The sequence below is a fragment of the Doryrhamphus excisus genome, chromosome 11 (genome assembly GCF_030265055.1).
Source record: "Doryrhamphus excisus isolate RoL2022-K1 chromosome 11, RoL_Dexc_1.0, whole genome shotgun sequence".
NCBI classification, from domain to species: domain Eukaryota; kingdom Metazoa; phylum Chordata; class Actinopteri; order Syngnathiformes; family Syngnathidae; genus Doryrhamphus; species Doryrhamphus excisus.
In genome coordinates, this window is record NC_080476.1 from 7,382,065 (window position 1) to 7,399,754 (window position 17,690).

General features: G+C 41.1%; 2 protein-coding genes and 1 long non-coding RNA gene across 4 annotated transcripts; 2 read left to right on the plus strand and 1 right to left on the minus strand.

The window, feature by feature from the left end:
• The first annotated feature begins 658 nt into the window (after positions 1-658).
• Positions 659-4,098, plus strand: il13ra2 (interleukin 13 receptor, alpha 2). 2 transcript variants are annotated; one of them, XM_058088089.1, is made up of 9 exons: positions 659-679; positions 778-862; positions 928-1,079; positions 1,147-1,303; positions 1,376-1,496; positions 2,503-2,687; positions 2,766-2,920; positions 3,271-3,431; positions 3,523-4,098. In XM_058088089.1, exons 2-8 carry the CDS (start codon positions 805-807, stop codon positions 3,415-3,417), a joined length of 975 nt encoding a protein of 324 aa, XP_057944072.1. In that variant the 5' UTR covers positions 659-679; positions 778-804; the 3' UTR covers positions 3,418-3,431; positions 3,523-4,098. The 2 variants fall into 2 exon arrangements, with proteins under 2 accessions (XP_057944072.1, XP_057944073.1); XM_058088090.1 differs by having other exon boundaries at positions 3,274-3,431.
• Positions 4,099-4,910: 812 nt separating this feature from the next.
• LOC131138828 (uncharacterized) lies at positions 4,911-8,357 on the plus strand. Its single transcript, XR_009132141.1, has 3 exons — positions 4,911-5,802; positions 5,887-5,979; positions 7,365-8,357. It is a non-coding gene; the product is annotated as an uncharacterized LOC131138828 (long non-coding RNA).
• On the minus strand, positions 6,734-12,382 carry LOC131138827 (transmembrane protein 47-like). The gene is made up of 3 exons (XM_058088091.1): positions 12,044-12,382; positions 9,349-9,489; positions 6,734-7,510 (listed from the first exon to the last, which is right to left on the minus strand). The coding sequence occupies exons 1-3, from the start codon at positions 12,345-12,347 to the stop codon at positions 7,329-7,331; spliced, it is 627 nt and encodes a 208-aa protein (XP_057944074.1). The 5' UTR covers positions 12,348-12,382; the 3' UTR covers positions 6,734-7,328.
• Positions 12,383-17,690: the final 5,308 nt, after the last annotated feature.

Below are 17,690 nucleotides of genomic sequence, written 5' to 3' on the forward strand. Positions count from 1 at the left end.
ATCTCTGTGCGATGATGGAATGGCCAAGTACTGTATGTCTCATCCAGATCTCAACCTGCACCTGTAGGCTCGAGCAGAAGAAAGGTCAAAGAGTGAGAAGTTATCTACCATCCGCTAGTTCTACCGGTGATGTCATCTTGGAGGAGTGGAAGAGGATTCCAGTAATCACCTGTGCACCTCTGGTGAAGTCCATGCCCAAGAGGATAAAGGCAGTGCTAGATAACAACGGTGCTCACACTAAATATTCCACTTAAGACACCGTTTGGACATGTTCACGGTGAGCTGTGCTGCCAGCTATGTAGATAATAATGGCTGTGTGTTGTGTACACTGCGACACAAACAAAACACTCACTCCTCTAAATTATAACCAAGTTTCATTTCTATATATATATTCGTTTTTGGCCCTGCGATTGGCTAGCGACCATTCCAGGGTGTACTCCCTCACTCAAAATCAGCTGGGATAGACTCCAGCAAACCCTAGTGAGGATTAAGCACCATGGAAAATGGAAGGATGGATTTCCTTAGTAACAGCAGACTCTCCCTTTTTTGTTTTAAGTGGCTCCTCTGGGATTGATGTGGATTCACTCCTCCCTCTTTCTTTTTACCAAGAAGTCAAAACCCCCACCCAAAAGGATTGAGTCTCATTCACTCACTTGACACCGCCTTGGAACACACTCATGTAAGTATTTCCCCTGTGGGCTGTTTCATTTCTATTGATGCCTTGCCCTATTTATAGGGAATATCCAACCTATTAAATGTTGTATTTATGTTTTTCAGACATGCTTTAAAGTTGTGCGGGTAAAAATGATGTCAAGTAAAGTGGTGCTTCTCGCAATAATCTTGCGATGCGGTGGGATTCAAGGTTGGTCAGCTTCTTCCTTCATGTGACGTTAAAACGCATGTGGCATAATGTCCTTTCTTTTGCAGTTGATCCACCTGAGGAGATTAAAATCATTGATTCTGGTCACCTTGGTCATCTGGAGATGACGTGGACTCCCCCGGCCAGCTTAATTCACATGCAGGAATGTCTGATACGTTACCAGCTGGAATACTACAACACATATAGGCAGAGTTGGACAGTGAGTATACCAATGACCCCAAAAGTATGTCGGACTTGGTACTTACATGGTAGTTTTTTTTCTTCAGGTTATTAAAACAATCCATAGGACATACAGCGACCAGTTTGATCTGATGAAGGACGTCCAGGTGCGAGTGTACACTTTGCTGAGTGGACCCTGCACTAATAACACCTGGATCAGAAGCGCAAACTATACAGAAGTGGTTCAGAATCCTCCTAGCACAGGTCAGGTTCATCAGAAAAGAGTGAGATATATCATTTTGATGCTCATTTTTTTTATTTCTTTTTTCTTTACAGGTCTACAGGACAGTGAAGTGGAGGATTTTGGGTGTGTGTTCCATAATATGGAGAAAACCATCTGTATGTGGAAAAAAAGCTCCAAATCCCCAACCAGCTCACAGCTATATCTCTATTACTGGTGAGTCAGATATACAATGGTAATACAACTCAACACAAAATACAGTTTTTAAATGAAACCTGGTTATTATTAAGACAAAAAAACATCCAAAACTACATGGCCCTGTGTGAAAAAGTGATTGCCCCCTAAACTTAATAACTGGTTATGCCACCCTTAGCAGCAACAACTGCAATCAAGCGTTTGTGATAACTTGCAATGAGTCTCTTATAGTGCTTTGCAGAATTGTTGTCATTCAGTCACATTGAAGCACATTTTTAAGGTCGTGCCACAGCATCTCAGTAGGACTTTGACTAGGCCGCTCCAAAGTCTTCATTTTGTGTTTTTTCAGACATTTTTTGGATCATTGTCCTGCTGCAAATTGGTTTCAGTTTGAGGTTACAAACAGATGGTAGGATATTCTCCTTCGGGATTTTTTAGTAGACAGCAGAATTCATGGTTTCATTGATCACAGCAAGTCTTCCAGGTCCTGAAGCAGCAAAACACTTCACTACCACCACCATATTTTACTCTTGGCATGATGTTCGTTTTCTGAAATGCTGCTTTACTTTTACACCACATGTAATGGGGAACACACTTTACAAAAAGTTCAACTTGTGTCTCATCTGACCACAGAATGTTTCCCCAAAGGTCTTGGAGATCATCAAGATGTTTTCTGGCAAAATTGGGATGTTCTTTTTGTTCAGCAGAGGTTTTTTATCTTGGAACTCTGCCATGTAGGCTGTTTTTGCCCAGTGTCTTTTTTATGGTGGAGTCATGAACACTGTTGTTGTGGGGTCTTTTGTGACCTCTTGGATGAATCATCGCTGCACCCTTGGGGTTATTTAAGTACCTATGAACACTGATACATCTAAATTAGTATCAGTTGTGTTTTAACAGGGGGACGTTTCATCATCAAATTTGTTTGATGATGTTAAATATTTAGGTGTGACAACAACAAGTCAGTAAGGAACAAACACTTTTTCCCACCACTGTATGTAAACATTACTGTAAATTCTTTCCTCCACAGGTACACAGAACTGGAGAAAACGGAGGAGTGCCCTGACTACATCACTAAAAATGGAGTCAGGCGTGGATGCAACTTCACAGAAAAACCTCTTCCTGATTTTACTGATGTCAACTTCTGTGTAAATGGCTCCTCTCCTGAAGGCCCCCTGAAGCCTACATATATGTCAATACAAATCCAAAACTATGGTAAACATATAGTATATACACATCTTTTATGTGCATGTGATGCATTAATACACATTATGTCTCTTTGTTTTAACCTAGTAAAGCCTGCACGTTCAGACAAGCCACACCTGCAGACACTCAAAGGTGCCCCGCTCAAGTTGCACTGGATGAAACCTCATGGAAAAATTCCTGGACGCTGCCTGGAATATGAGGTGGAACACACACGAGTGGATCCTGATGGGAAACATGAATTGGTATGTCACTTCAAAGGTTTTGCATCTTTGCTTCTTTTGACTGGGATGACATAGAAAGACAGAAAGACAGCGCCACCTGCTGAGAACATTTTTATAGCCACCAAAAACAAAAAAACTGCAGGATCTTGACTCAGTGACAACACCAAAATGTAATTTTAATAACTTTGTATACAGTAATTGTAATTGAATACAATTTAGTTGTTGTTTTCTTAGCTAGATATTTCCCATTTTTTTCAATAGTCCAATTAAAATAACATAAAACATCATGAAAAACACAACAAATATAAGAAGTAACACAAATAATACCAACAACATATTTTTGTTGAATTCTGTAAATTGTTCTCCAATAGCAGCGGATTCCCACCATGCTCACAAACCACATGTTTCCTCCTGCCGGCAACAACGAGAGAAATTGCTTCAAGGTTCGCTCCAAGTTGAACAAATACTGTGCAATGGGAAGCTTCTGGAGTGCCTGGAGTCACACAACATGTCACTAAGCGTTATTCTAAAGGTACACTGAAGTGTTATATGAAGTCTTCGCCATACACATGCAAACACAGCATGCTTCTTATAATTAGTTGTCTTGTCAATTTTCCTTCCAGCGTAGTTCACACATCTTTGTCTGAGAACCGAGGACTTGGATGATCTGCACAGTTTGTGTCATGTTATATGTATATGGTCAGGGATGATCACACAGTGTAAATAATGCAATTTCTAATCAATGTGTAAATATGCAATTTGAAATCGCAAAGTGGAAATAATGCATTTTCTTTTAATACTTCTAATAGCACACCCCAGGAAGAATCACTCTGTGTGTTTTGAAACTTTTGCTACCCGGCTTATAATTTCACTGATTGCATTAGTCCAGTTTAATACTTTGCATATGGATGTTTGTGCCACATATAAATGTGCAGCATTTTTCTAAAATGTATTGTTGCTGTTGATAGTAAGAGGACATGTTATAATAATAGTTGACTATTGGCTGTGATTGTTTTTTTAATATGACTGTTTTAATGAGACAAAATGTTTAAAATAAATATAACCCCTTTTTTATAATTGTAATATCTGTCTTATTTTGTACAGTTTATTTGTGAAATATATTGTGTGAAGAGATCACAAGAGATGACGGGATATTGCAAGAATAACAATATCGAGCATGGCTGGTGGTGTTGATATCTTAGAATTGATGGAGTTTCATCATGAGGAAAAACTAACAAATAACAATTAGGTTTTTGTGTTTTTATACTGCTTTCAACTTGGGAATACATCCATCTGGATGCATGATGTTTGAGCCCTTGTACCAAGGTTACCCATGTAACCACATGTCTGCTTCTCACAGCAACTTTATCAGTGCATAACTGTTAATATGCATGCATGTGTCTTTTTTTCTTGACTTATTTATTGTTATAAGAACATAACAACACTTGGTTTCATTAAAGTACAAATGCACCATTGCTGCTTTTTACGACGTGGATTGTTTTTCTTAATCCATGTGGAATGTGGGAGACGGTGAAGATTGCAAGATTGCAAAAAAAAATAAAACAGATGATAGCAAGGGTGAGGGGACATGTTTCAGGTTAATGTGTAATTTTGGTGGAGCCACACTTGATAGAAGATAGAAGGAGAGGTGGTAATGTATAGCTCAGGTGTTAATATTCACTTCACAAGAAGGCTTCTACGAGTGATGACCACAAGATGATCTGCAGCACTTCAGGTTTGCACACATAATGTCTTCACGCTGTGTCAACATTATCATCCATATGTTCTCCTGTCCAGGGTTAATAATGCACAAAGGTCAGCTACAACAACTAGATATTCACCGGACATTGTCTATGTTTATCTGTGTGTTGTCTTATTAGATGTATTTTTTTTCCTTCTCAGAGTTCATAAGGAGTTTATCTCCGTCCCCCAGGCTCAGTAACTGGAATCTGTCCCTGCAGGGTGAAAAGTTGCAGGGCACGGCTGGTTACTGTCCCCAGGGGCTGGACTGTTCTACCCAAGATTTACTGCATCGAGGAACAACATCTCTATATATGTAAACTCATAGCTGTGATTCTTTGCTGTTTTTTTAAATTTCATAATTCCGAAAAAAGCCGTAATATCACGACAATAAATTAGTAGTCATTTGGACAATTGAAAATTCCCACACGAACCTAAACGCAACAATCTGAGACCAGGAGAGGTCGACAGTACTGTACTATTACAATTAATTGAAATATATATTGATATTACTAGGTTAAATATTTGTCAAAACACGTTTTGTTTGAACAAAAATAAAAATAACAACAAACAAATAAAGCCTTACATTTTCGAAGCAGTCAAAAACACGGCGCAGTACGAATACTGACCAATAGAGGACAGCAGAGAACCATGTGTTCCATTTAACAGTATGAATGGGTGACCTTCAAGGCACATTCGTAGTTTGTTTGTTAAATAATGTTTATTGATACGGTTGTAGTTTGCAATGGTGTACAATTATGAAACTAATAACCTATATTATAATAACAAACAGTAGAGTTTCTGCCTACTTTTGTGCAAAATAGAAAACCCACACGTAATGTATGCAATTTAGTCCCAGCCATTTGTGTTTAGATTCATTTTCGGGGTTTTCAACATCTATATGTCGTACACCCAAAAACTACTAGTTAGTTTTGGGATTTATTTAATGCAACAAAATGTAAGATGTGTATTTTGCTATATATACTGTGGAAATATAAAGAAAATACGATTATGCAGCGGGGGCAGTATTCATGTGGAACCTTATTACGGGAGCTGTTCTGCCAGGATTGTATTAGGTGTGACCTTCCGCCAACACCCCAGTGCAATTTAGACGAAAACCTGGAGCTTCGTGTCCTTATTGCTGTCAGTTTCTGTTCCTACAGGTCAGTTGTTGATAAAAGTGACTAATATCATATCTTTAAATCCACAATGTGTTTAGGAGAGTAATTGAAATATGTAATATAAAGGGCTTTGGAAACTTTGGAGGGATATTGGTAGTCTTCGACCACGTTTTCGGCGGCCATTTTGGGTTCGGATGACCATCATACCTTGTCTCACAGGTAAGCTCACTGTATGTGATAATTGGGCTCCTGCACACACAGACTATTTTTATATATATTTTAATATTATTTTGTTAGTTGGCAACATTTTGATATTTTATTTTGTTTGTGATTAATTTGTACAGCACAGTAGAATAGAACTGTATTATTTGTCCACTGTCATTACAGTGAATTCTATGCACTTATGTTAACTGGTGGTATATATTAACGTTGTTGCAATGTTTATATTGCAACTGTAAAACCAAAAAAGTGAAACCAGCACCAGAAAAGTGATTTACATTAGAGTGAAGATAACTTGGGAAATGCAATGAAGATATTGTATGGATGAACGTTATTTGCACTTACCTATAACCATTGATTCTGTGGTGCAGTTTACACTGTTCTACACTACTGCAATTTCAAACATGAAGTTATGGTAATCCTATTGTACTATGTTTCCGTTTCCCTTATTCCCAAAAGTTTGCATGGCAACTGTGCCTGTTATGCAACCACCGGTCCTCCAACCAGCTCAGGTTTCAGATTGCTATTATAAGAAAACCGCCAACAAAAAAGCCCATATGCAGCATCACTGCATAGATGAAGACATTTTGGATTTTCCCAGTGTGTGTTCATTCTCGTGTGAAAATCTAGTTGTGACTTTTCACAGCTGCAGAGTTTCTGCAGCTGCTGCAGGAGTGAAAGCTTCTCACCAGGCTGACGTGTGACTTTGCCTTCTGTTTCACACTTAAAATGTAGCCTAGTTGACATAAACAGTGTGGAATGGGTGCTAGTCAATGATGGAAAAAGGTGGGGCACCCCTCATGTTTTTGTTTTTACATTTGGGTCAGCCTCTGTTGGCAGAAAACAACAATAACTCGGCACTCACTGTAGTTTTTTTTGTTTAATTGAAGAACTTCCTTCATGTAGAAACACTTTTTACACATTTACATTATCATTACTTGAGACAAACAACCTATATAAATATCCAGCATATATAAAATTTGCCATACTAATGGTGATATGTTTGCGGAGAGTGGTGCCATGAATACATGAAAAAACAAGCCCTACTTGTGAAACCCTAGAAGAACACAAACCGTTGCCTTTAAATGTTCAGCAGAGTGTCCTGCTTGTCCAACAATGGACAGCAGTGCAGGTCACCATGCAGTGGAAATGTCCAGCAACTCATGCTCATCCAGAAAAGTCACCCTGATACTGGTCAGGCTGATTGTGGTGGTAGGAGTGAAAGGGGGCTCTATTGAAACAGCCCTGGCCTAGTTTAGGTCTTCACAACCGGACTAAAAATAACCAAGAGGGCCGAGGAAGGTCTATGTACAGAGTTCTAGGTGTGTTTGGTTAGGGAGAGGGCTGTATCAGTACATGGTATCCTCATAAATGTCCGTCCGCAGGCAGAAGAGGACTCCTCCGCCCAGCATGAAGATGGTGGCTCCCCAGCCGAGGCCGTAGCCCCAGTTGAACTCATGATACGTCTGCAGGACTGTCCCGTCTATGAATTTGATGGGGTACAAGACTAGAGCGCAGGCCTGCAGCACAACTGGGGGGGAAAAATACACCAAAGTCAGATTTTAAACCGAGTAGGTTGCATACACTCTACATTCCGAAGCCAAAACACACAAATTATACAGTAACGTGTAGATTATTTTTATACGATCAATCCAGAGTGCACGCTGCCTCTCACCCGAAGTCAGCTGGGACACATTTAAAATGGAAGGGAAAGGGAAATTTGCATATTTTGCATGACAAGCCCAGTCAGGGTGCATGCTGTATTGACCTCGACAGAGAAGGAAGCTTCCATCATTGTGAGTCATTTTCCTTCAGTGAAGGCTTTGCGGCTCTTGAGGACTTTAGTGTGACTTCTCCGCCTTTCCTTCCGCCCACATGGAGCGGCGGCCCACAAGAATGCAACCGATGGAGCCCAGACCGAGCTGAGGTCATATTTCTGGACAGAAAATAAATACCACACAAGCCTGCCAAGGGGCATTTTACGGGGGTCCAAAATGCTGTGCTCCTGCTCTGGCTGTGCACCATGCGCCTGTAAAGGAGTCCTTATTCTTGCCGGGCTCTTAGAGCAATTACACACAGGAAAGGATAACAGTGGATTGCCATGCTTTTCAGTAAATGGCTAGCAGGCAGTGGTACAGCCATTAAGTCCACTGCACACACTGGGCCTTTATACCTTATGTTTTCATTGGGCCAGCAAGGACAAAGATCCCTCACAATCCCCCCAAAACTTATATTCAAAACTATTTCTTGCATGAAACACATTTCCGCTGGACCTTTGCTACATCCGTGTCACATTAATACGCTTGTAAACGTCATAGAAGTGTCACTGTTCACTGTGTATGTCAAATAAAATACAATGTTTTCTTCAGATTTACAATTTGTATTTTTTCTATTTCACGCATTGCTCATTCACTGTGCATTGTGCATTTTTTTTATTGAGTTTGACTGCCAAATAACCCGCCACGGGGCCAAAGAAAGTTGCAAAAGCTAGCAATTTGATGAAGAAGCTAAGAATTGGGCTCAAATAATGGTAGCTGTATTTAGAAGATCATAAACGGCTTTCTATGCCATAGCTACAAAAATATTCAATTTACAAATAAGGACTCCTACGTCACAGAAATTCACTTATCATGGTCAGATCTGGAACCCATTAACCGCAATAAATGGGGGATAACTGTCTAGTGTTTACAACCCCTGGAAATTGTTTGAACGTCAAGTTCCTTCTATATTTATGGGTTTCAGAACGTCCATGAGTCTTTAAACACACCATCAGAGTGTATGTAATATGTTATTGTAATAATAAAAGGGTCCAAATCTGACTGCACATGTAGGAGAGTTATTTACAATGTGCATGCTTACATAATAGGGTTCCATAATGGAAACTGGCACAAGTCAAGTGGCTGGAAGTGGTTGGTGTTCCAACACCAGCTCAAGTCAAAAAAGGCACCAAGCCACCAGTCTGTTTATACCTTCTCAAAGTGTCTAAAACTAAACTATTTGTTTTAATGATAGGTTTAAAAAATGGACACTGCTGTCCGCCATTTCCCTTCTCTGCTGTTCCTTTCCTTACGTGACTTCATTTTGTTGGTATTGCTGCAAATTCTGCGGCTGCCTTTTTCTTGGCCCGTGGGCCAAGGGGGCCCCTGGGCTGCTCACCGCAGAAGAAATGAGCTCAAGCGTCGCACTGCTGCTTCTTTCCTTCAGCAGCCTTCATTTCTTATGAGCTCTGGAACAAATCAAAGCCTGTCTGCATGGAAAGGCTTGTGGTTCTGGGGAGGCTGGACTTGCCGCCTTTCTGCTTTTTGTGCAACGTGCGATCCATAATCAGAAAAGAAAGAATGTGACAGACAGGAGGTAGACAAGACCGACCTGCGGTGAAGAGGAATACAGCCACTGTGCGGTAGTGTTTTCTCTGCGTCCCGTGGCACAGCGAAATGAGCCCCACCAAGAAGGCCACCAAGGTTGCCACGGCGCCGGTCAGAAGCAGCACCAAGGTGGCAATCTGCCAGTCTGCAGGACGACACACAAGGAATAACGTTAGATCATGCGCCACTACTGAGTTACTGCTTCTTACATAAACCTCCCAGTGGCTGTCATGGAGATCACTTTAGAATGAACATTATGGTCATTTCTTTGGTATTTTTACATGCTTAAATAAATGACATAATGCTAACTCCTTGTGGTTTCTGAAGTCATTTAAGCAGCCACACTGATTGATGAAACACATTTACTTCATAACTTGAAGTTGAACCGTTGGTTGACTTCCATGTTCTAATCATTTCAAAAACATTTTTTCCATAGCATCTTCCCCATTAATTAGCGCCAAGCTTAAGCCTTTAATAACTTGACAGTTTTCCAATGTGATAAGGATCCCAAACACATCTCCAGGATGACAAATGCCTTGCTGAGGAAGCTGAGGGATGTTCCCAGACCTCAAAACAATATTGAGAACCTGTGGGGGAGGAATGCAGGTGTCGAACATCCACCAGCTCCACCAGTGATGTCGTCATGGAGCAGTGGAAGAGGATTCCAGTAACGATCTGTGCCGCCCTGGTGAATTCAGTGCCCAAGAGGATTAAGGCAATGCTAGATAACAATGGCACACACTAAATAGTCACACTTTGGACATGTTCGGTTGTGATGCCAACTATTTAGATGACAATGGTTGTGTGTTGGGCTGCATGAGTGATTAGCGTTCAGGCCTCACAGCTAGGAGACCCGGGTTTGATTGCCTGCACAGGATAATTTAGGGGATAATCTATACTGCTTCCAAGCATACTGTGTTTTGTACAGATAAATCAATAACACAGGTTTTAAATCAATAGTTCAAATCAGCGTTAAAGAAGTTTCTGTCAGCTGGGGAGCGTGACAGAATAGACCCGAGAACCATTGCCATAAAGTGTACTTTACCGGAAGGCACAACCTGACTTTAAGCTTCTAAAATATTGAGTCTCTAGATAGCAGCGGAAATGAGACTAGTATTCCTTCTCTCTCCTGTTTGCTTTGTTGTGTGTGTGTCCCCACTTGTCATTGTCAGGAGAAGGGAGAAACTCTAAAGACACATTTGCATTGGATGAGCTGAACAATCAGGATTCTTCTCAGAGAGCTTCATTTGTCATCAGGCGGGGAGAAAGGAACCCCTGATAACACAGCACACTCAGCAGAAGGCTAATCCTTCAAAAGGTGCTTTTGCTTCCCATCACATGGTTTGAATTTTCATCCACACCCTCTCACCAGCAAGTCATATTTCTAAGGTCAAAATACAACATCATTGACATGCATGTCAGTCTTGTGTGTCTGCCAGAGAGGAACCAAGCCCAAAGATGAAGTGAAATTCAGGGACTTTTTGTGTTAAGAGTGGGGTGTGCCTTTTGGTCAACTGGCCCTTTAACCCCGATCCCGCCCCTCCAATGTTGCTTTAACGGGATCTGCAGACACTCAAAAGCGACAAACCCACCTCCCCATTCAGCCCCACACATTCCACAACATGAGAGTGTGGGCCAGAGCCTTGGTTCCTTTACATTCTTTGTGATGTGTGTGTGGGGTGGGGGCACGACACCAAACCTCTCACACATTATAGACACAGTGCCTCTATTTGATTCAAATTCCATTAAAACTCCTTAAATGGCCTCCCTGGTCCAATAAGACTAATAAAAGACATAGTTGACAATATGACACCTAATAGTGTAAACACAGCAGTCATGTGATCGTTCTGCTTAACAACAACCAACCTGCTGGGTTCACTCCTTGCTGGAGACGTGCACGTGTCTCTACAAACCCCATGAAACACTGTGTGTGTGTGTGTGTGTGTGTGGCATGGGGGGATTAAAAGCCCGCAAAGAGACAAAGGATGGCTTGTGTCCCACAAAAGACATAAAACATAATATTAATATTGTTCCTCACATGATTCACTTGGTGACTACCTTGTTGGTTATTAGTCCAGTATCAATACTGACACTTTTTACACTCATGTCCTGGCTGCTCATACTCATCAGCATACTGCACTTGTTTGTCATACACCTCATTGCTACTGTGTTTAAAGCCTATAATAAGAAAATACACACTGAAATTCCTTTAAAATCCACTTACAAAACTAATTTGTTGATTATGTCAGCATCCACTTTATGATGAACACATGTAACTCCAGTACAAAGAACTGCAAATATGTATTTTTTGTGTCAGGAGGCAATTTAAACCTTAAAACCAACATATAAAAAGCATAGCAATCTAATAATAATTGTGATTAGTTTTTATTATGGGGATGAAATTTAGCAAATAGCTATAAGCAACACATAGAATGTAGAACTAAGTGCCAATAATAATAATAACAAAATAATATTTATATTATTATGGGTAGGAAACAAATTTACACATGTTTACATTAATTTACATGTACATCTTTAGGATGCTAACTAAGCTGAAAAAAAGTTTAGTTAAGAAAATACCCTGAAATATTCCGTATGTAAACATTCTTCCTTCTAAAGTGCATCCCGGTAGCAAAGACACCACATATGAAGGGAACAAATTACAACAATAAGTCAAACAATAGGAAAATGATTCTGACCAGATGTGAGGGTGGAGAAGCAGCTCCACGAAGGGTCCTCGTCCGGCTGTCTCGCCTCGGACTGGGAACAAGACTCCCACAAAGACAGGGAAAAGTGGTCGGCGGTGACCCAGGCTGGACTAAGCAGAGCCACCAGGTCCAGACACAGAGCCAAGAAGACACACAGCAGAGCGATCAGCTTGAAGGGTCGCAGTACGTACACGTCGTCCACGGACATGATTGCCTGTTCATACACCGCCGTGGGGCCGTCACTAGTGGGACAAGAACCAGAGGTGGACCGTGCCTGTGTGCAGTCTGCTACCATAACACACAATTAATACACACACCGTGCTTTAGTGAGTGTCACGTTTGGAAAGCTCGACTCAACACATCCGGTAACAGTGAATTAAAAAATTAAGAGCAGTGTGAAAAATACACTACTGTTTTTGTGTCCATGTTAACCTTAAGCTTAGAGTACAGTCTTATCTAGATTAGGTTTGAAATATTAAAAATAATGTAGTATGGTGAATGTATTATCTTTAAACAACTATATCCACCTACTGAATCGGAGGCAGTTGTTTTATTTTGAAAAAAGGAAGTTAACGTCCAATGGAGTCAAAGACACCCCATACCACGGAAAAGATACTGTATTCACTTTTGAGTATAATATATAATGTAAAATATATGTTAATAAACGACTGGACTTTTCATATTTTTAGCATTGGTACAGCACCCATTTGGAAAGTTTGGAAAAATATGAAATGTCTCTTTAAGAACGGCACGTGAAAAGACTTGCTGTTGTTGTAATATGCTAAAGCTCCAGCAGATGACAGTGTTCAATCATTGTCATCGCCAATAAAAATGAAATTGTTAGGTTGTGTTGATGCTTTTCTTTTTACGCTATTCGCGTAATCCTTTCATCAAACAAATAAAAACACAACACAGACAGAAATCTTTGACATGATATGAGTATTATAGAAACTTTTCTTTTAATTTAAATTAATTAATTACATTTTAATTTTAAAAAAATGCATTGTGTCCGTGGTTGTCTATGACCATTCATTTTTTAATATCTTTTTAAAAGCTAAATACTTATTCTGCATTATATTGAGTGTGTGGGTTTTCTCTGGGTACTCCAGTTTCATTCCAAAAAACACAGCATTGGCATTGCCTATGCTGTATGTGCCCTGTGATTGGCTGGCGATGAGTCTAGGGCAGGGGTGGGCAAACTACGGCCCGGGGGCCACATCCGGCCCGCCAAGTGTTTGAATACGGCCCGCCTGTTCTTTCCAAAGTATTTCATTTAAACTCAACATACAACCTGGCATCACGGCTTGAGCCAACCTTTTGATGGTGGAAGTAGCTGTTTTATCAATTTTGTTATTTGATGTGGTCTGTTGTTTACAAAATTCATTCATTCATTCATTTTCTACCGCTTATCCTCACTGGGCTCCAAAATGATTGTTTGTCTATATGTGCCCTGTGATTGGCTAGCGACCAGTCCAGGGTGTACCCCCGCCTCTCGCCCGAAGACAGCTGTTTACAAAATGCTTCTGAAAAAAGGGACACAAACACATAATAATAAAAAAAAATTATAATAAAATAATTCATTCATTCATTCATTTTCTACTGCTTTTTCCTCACGAGGGTCGCGGGGGATGCTGGAGCCTATCCCAGCTGTCTATGGGCAAGAGGCGGGGTACACCCTGGACTGGTGGCCAGCCAATCACAGGGCACATATAGACAAACAACCATTCACACTCACATTCATACCTATGGACAATTTGGAGTCGCCAATTAACCTAGCATGTTTTTGGAATGTGGGAGGAAACCGGAGTACCCGGAGAAAACCCACGCATGCACGGGGAGAACATGAAAACTCCACACAGAGATGGCCGAGGGTGAAATTGAACCCTGGTCGCCTCGCTGTGAGGTCTGCGCGCTAACCTAATAATAATAATAAATGTAAATTCATAACGCACTTTACATCAAATAAATGATCTCAAAGTGCATATATAGCAGATTGCATGACACTTTTACGTGTAAAAATGGACTGTTACGTGTAAAATACTGTAGTCTGCCCCCCCTTGTCAATTTTGTTAAATCAATGTGGTCCGCGAGTCAAAGAGTTTGCCCACCCCTGGTCTAGGGTGTACCCCGCCTCTTGCCCAAAGTGGGATAGGCTCCAGCATACCCCCTTGACCCTAGTGAGGATAAGCGCCATAGAAAATGGATGCATGGATATATTGAGAAGGTGTACCTAATGTCATGGCTCATACTGATACAAAGTATTTGCTTTTGCCCCAGTTCGGTTTCATTTCACCCCCTCTCATTTTGGAGCCTAAATTACTGGTTTTCAGTATCTTTGACATAATGAGCGTTTAGGACTTGTGTATCCTAATAGTGCTGCCAAGATGCCAGCAGGGCATCAGAGTAGGGGGTGGCGGTGTAATATTAGGCATATCCAAAGAGAGCACATTGCTCATTTCCTTGAAATGCTCCTCCTCATCGACAGGACAGGCAAAGCGGCCTGTCATCCTCCTCCAAAAAGCCCCTCATTAGAAATCCTCCAGGCAGACAAAGCTTCTTGCGATGGCACAGCAGTGACTCCCCACATGGTGATTTCAAAGAGCAGACAGAGAAAAGTCTGGTCATGATTTACTTTTTTTCTGATCCTCTGCTTAAATCTCCACCACCCACCTACAATCCTCCTGTTATAGCTCTCCTCCGCCGTGTTTTAAAGCCTCCCACATGCTAACACACTGACTCACTAAGCATTCTGGGAAAGGCAAGGAGTCAGAATGATGCTGTTCAATGTTATCATGCAGGAAGCTTCCTGACAAACCACTCATCATATGACCTCATCCTTTTGTTGCCTCCATCTTTTTCTGCTTTTCCTGCCGATGATTAAGCTCTCAATAATCCTTTCAAGGCTGACTGTGAATAAGCTTCCATGGTAACCGATGAGGCTTTATGTACTGCTGTCCTTGCGCAAGCCCAACCTGAGCATCTCTTACCTGAAATTATGAATCATGTTGTATCACAGCCATTTTCTGTAATCTTTAGCATTGCTAGTGGGCAAGAAGGACATACAGTATTTAATAATGTTTCTTTTTTAACCACTATTTGAAGTATGAACTTGTTTGTTATGTCAAATTGTGTTTTTAATGATTGTCTAACAGTAATATGTGTCCCAAGAGCCTGTTGATAAGAAAAATCTTTTGCAATTCATGACATAATGTAATTTTAAACGTCAGTGAGGTACAAAGGTTGGAACTGTAAGTTTGTCTTGTTTTTGTTTTATGTTTAAAATGTAACTGTAATGTTACCATTGTAGTTGACACAGCCATGCTAATGTTGCAAGCATGTGTGTCTTATTGTCCCATCCATCCAGCCATCCATCCAGCCATCCATCCAGCCATCCAGCCATCCACCCATCCATCCATCCATCCATCCATCCATCCATCCATCCAGCCAGTCAAGGTACACCCTGGACTGGGACAGTGGGTCTTCCGGTCCCACTGTGCAAAAATAGTGGTTGAACCATACACTGTGGACAACCAATTAGCACTAAATAACCCACTCATGCAAATTGGCAAGTTACCGTCTGACTGTCTACATTCCAGCATCAAGGGTCGATTTTCTACAACATACTTTAAATACACCACATGTATCAAACCTCTTAACAAGTCATAATACAGTCAATAATCATCATTTTAACTACAGCAAAGCATGCTGGGAAATACATAATCTGCCCATTCAACCCTTTCATTCATCCCAACCATTCAAACCGGGATTTCCCAGCATCTCTAAACGTGCTGCTGGAAATTAGAGTCGCTTTGGTAGAGGTTTTAGTTTAGTTTGGGAGTTTTTAGGTTTTAGTGTTATTAAGCAGAGTTGTGGTTATTTTAGTCAATCTCCTTACAATTAACTGTGAAGTGCCACTCTATGAAATACTCAAATTATTAATTTAAATTAAAAAATACTCAAACTATGCTACTTGTTAATGTGTGTATGTAAGTGAACCTCTCAACAGCTGGCTTTTGAGAGCTTTCCTCAAGGTCGCGCTGACACTGAGTGTTGATGGCTGCGATGACATCGCCATCTCCTTCCTCCCCTTTTTCGTGCCAGTTCGTCAGAGAGCTGCGGGATTCAAACAGGCGCCACTGCTTTAGTCTGTTTTCCTCGAGACTGCCGTTGTGAGTCTGCAAGAATGCTGAATTGGGCTTTAAGGGAGATGATGATAAATGTGTTGGGACTGCTGAGATGGAAGCTTTCCAAGCGCATCAGCCTCAATGTCGCATTATTTCATGAAGTCAGCTTGGAACAAACAAGAAGGGACAATTAGGATCATGGCGATGATTGAGATGTATTGCTCTGGTGCCACCATGCTTGTCATACACAACAAAAACATTCAAATATGTTTACTAGACGACCATCCAGTCTCCAACATGTGATGTCCTGCTTGTGTTCCTGTATGTCCACCCGACTCTTGGTGGCCTCACCACTCTCAGCCTGTCTTGCCAGCTTGTGGACATCTGTTTACTTCCTCCTCCATGGTTGCAACCCCCAGCCATCTCCGGCTGACCCCACCCCTTTCTGCAGACACCAGCTGCGAGCCGCTTATGCTTACCATGCAGTCAAGCATGCAGCGCTGAAGTTATCAATGTGCTCTCCTGCTGCTGCGTTTGCTACCATCAACTATGCTATGCATAGTGCCACAGCTATGCATCAACTCATCATCACATGTGTGCGTTTCTATCCACAAATTAGTGCATGTGGTTGGATATGCACGTGGAATTCTGAATGCTTCCATTATAGGGATCACTTTACAACTTTTGTCGTCCAGCCGGGACGAGCATCAGACAATGACATCATGTTCTTCACCTCTTGGGGATGATTAGAATTTTATGACTTGTTGCTTTATGAGGAGAAATACAACAGGCAGAGTTTCCATACAGTACAGCACATTCAATTCATCACTGTGCAGCTTTAAATCATTTCATATGTCATATCTATGACATATCAGTATTTACTTCCATATTCTAATTTATCATGAAATGCATTGTGTGATAAATAGTTGTTATGACAAAGGAAATCCTTCCTGCTCTTTATTTAAAACAAATATTTATAGTAGAGGAAAAATTAGAGCTCCTCTGTGTCCTTCATATTTACTCATAGCCAGAGGTACCGCCCGCTCGTGACAAAGCATCCAGCTGAGAGCGTAACATCCAGATCTGTTGTCAACCACCCTCAGCCCTCCTCCATCTTATATTGATACTATATGTGTTGGCTGCCCCTCCGTCACACTGAAGGCGGTCGGGCGGGGCAGCACTGAGGGCGATGATCACAGTGCATTACAGCTATGTGTGACATGCTAAGGAGAGACAGCACAAAGCTGAGTTGGAAAGTGAAGCTGGGAAGAACAGGCGATGAAGAGGAGCTTAAAAATATCTTGGATAAGTCCATTATAAGAAGCTTGTTTGCAGTCAGTCCTGTAGTTGACTGGTAGCCTCAGTGTGACCGTTTCATGGTACTTATTAAACATATTTGAAGTATATAATGCACAGGTACTTACCACTAATGAATGATAATCTAAGATGATCCATGAACAGATGAAACAGGAGTAACAGTGTGGCCTTGAAACAGGTCGTCAGGCTACATACTG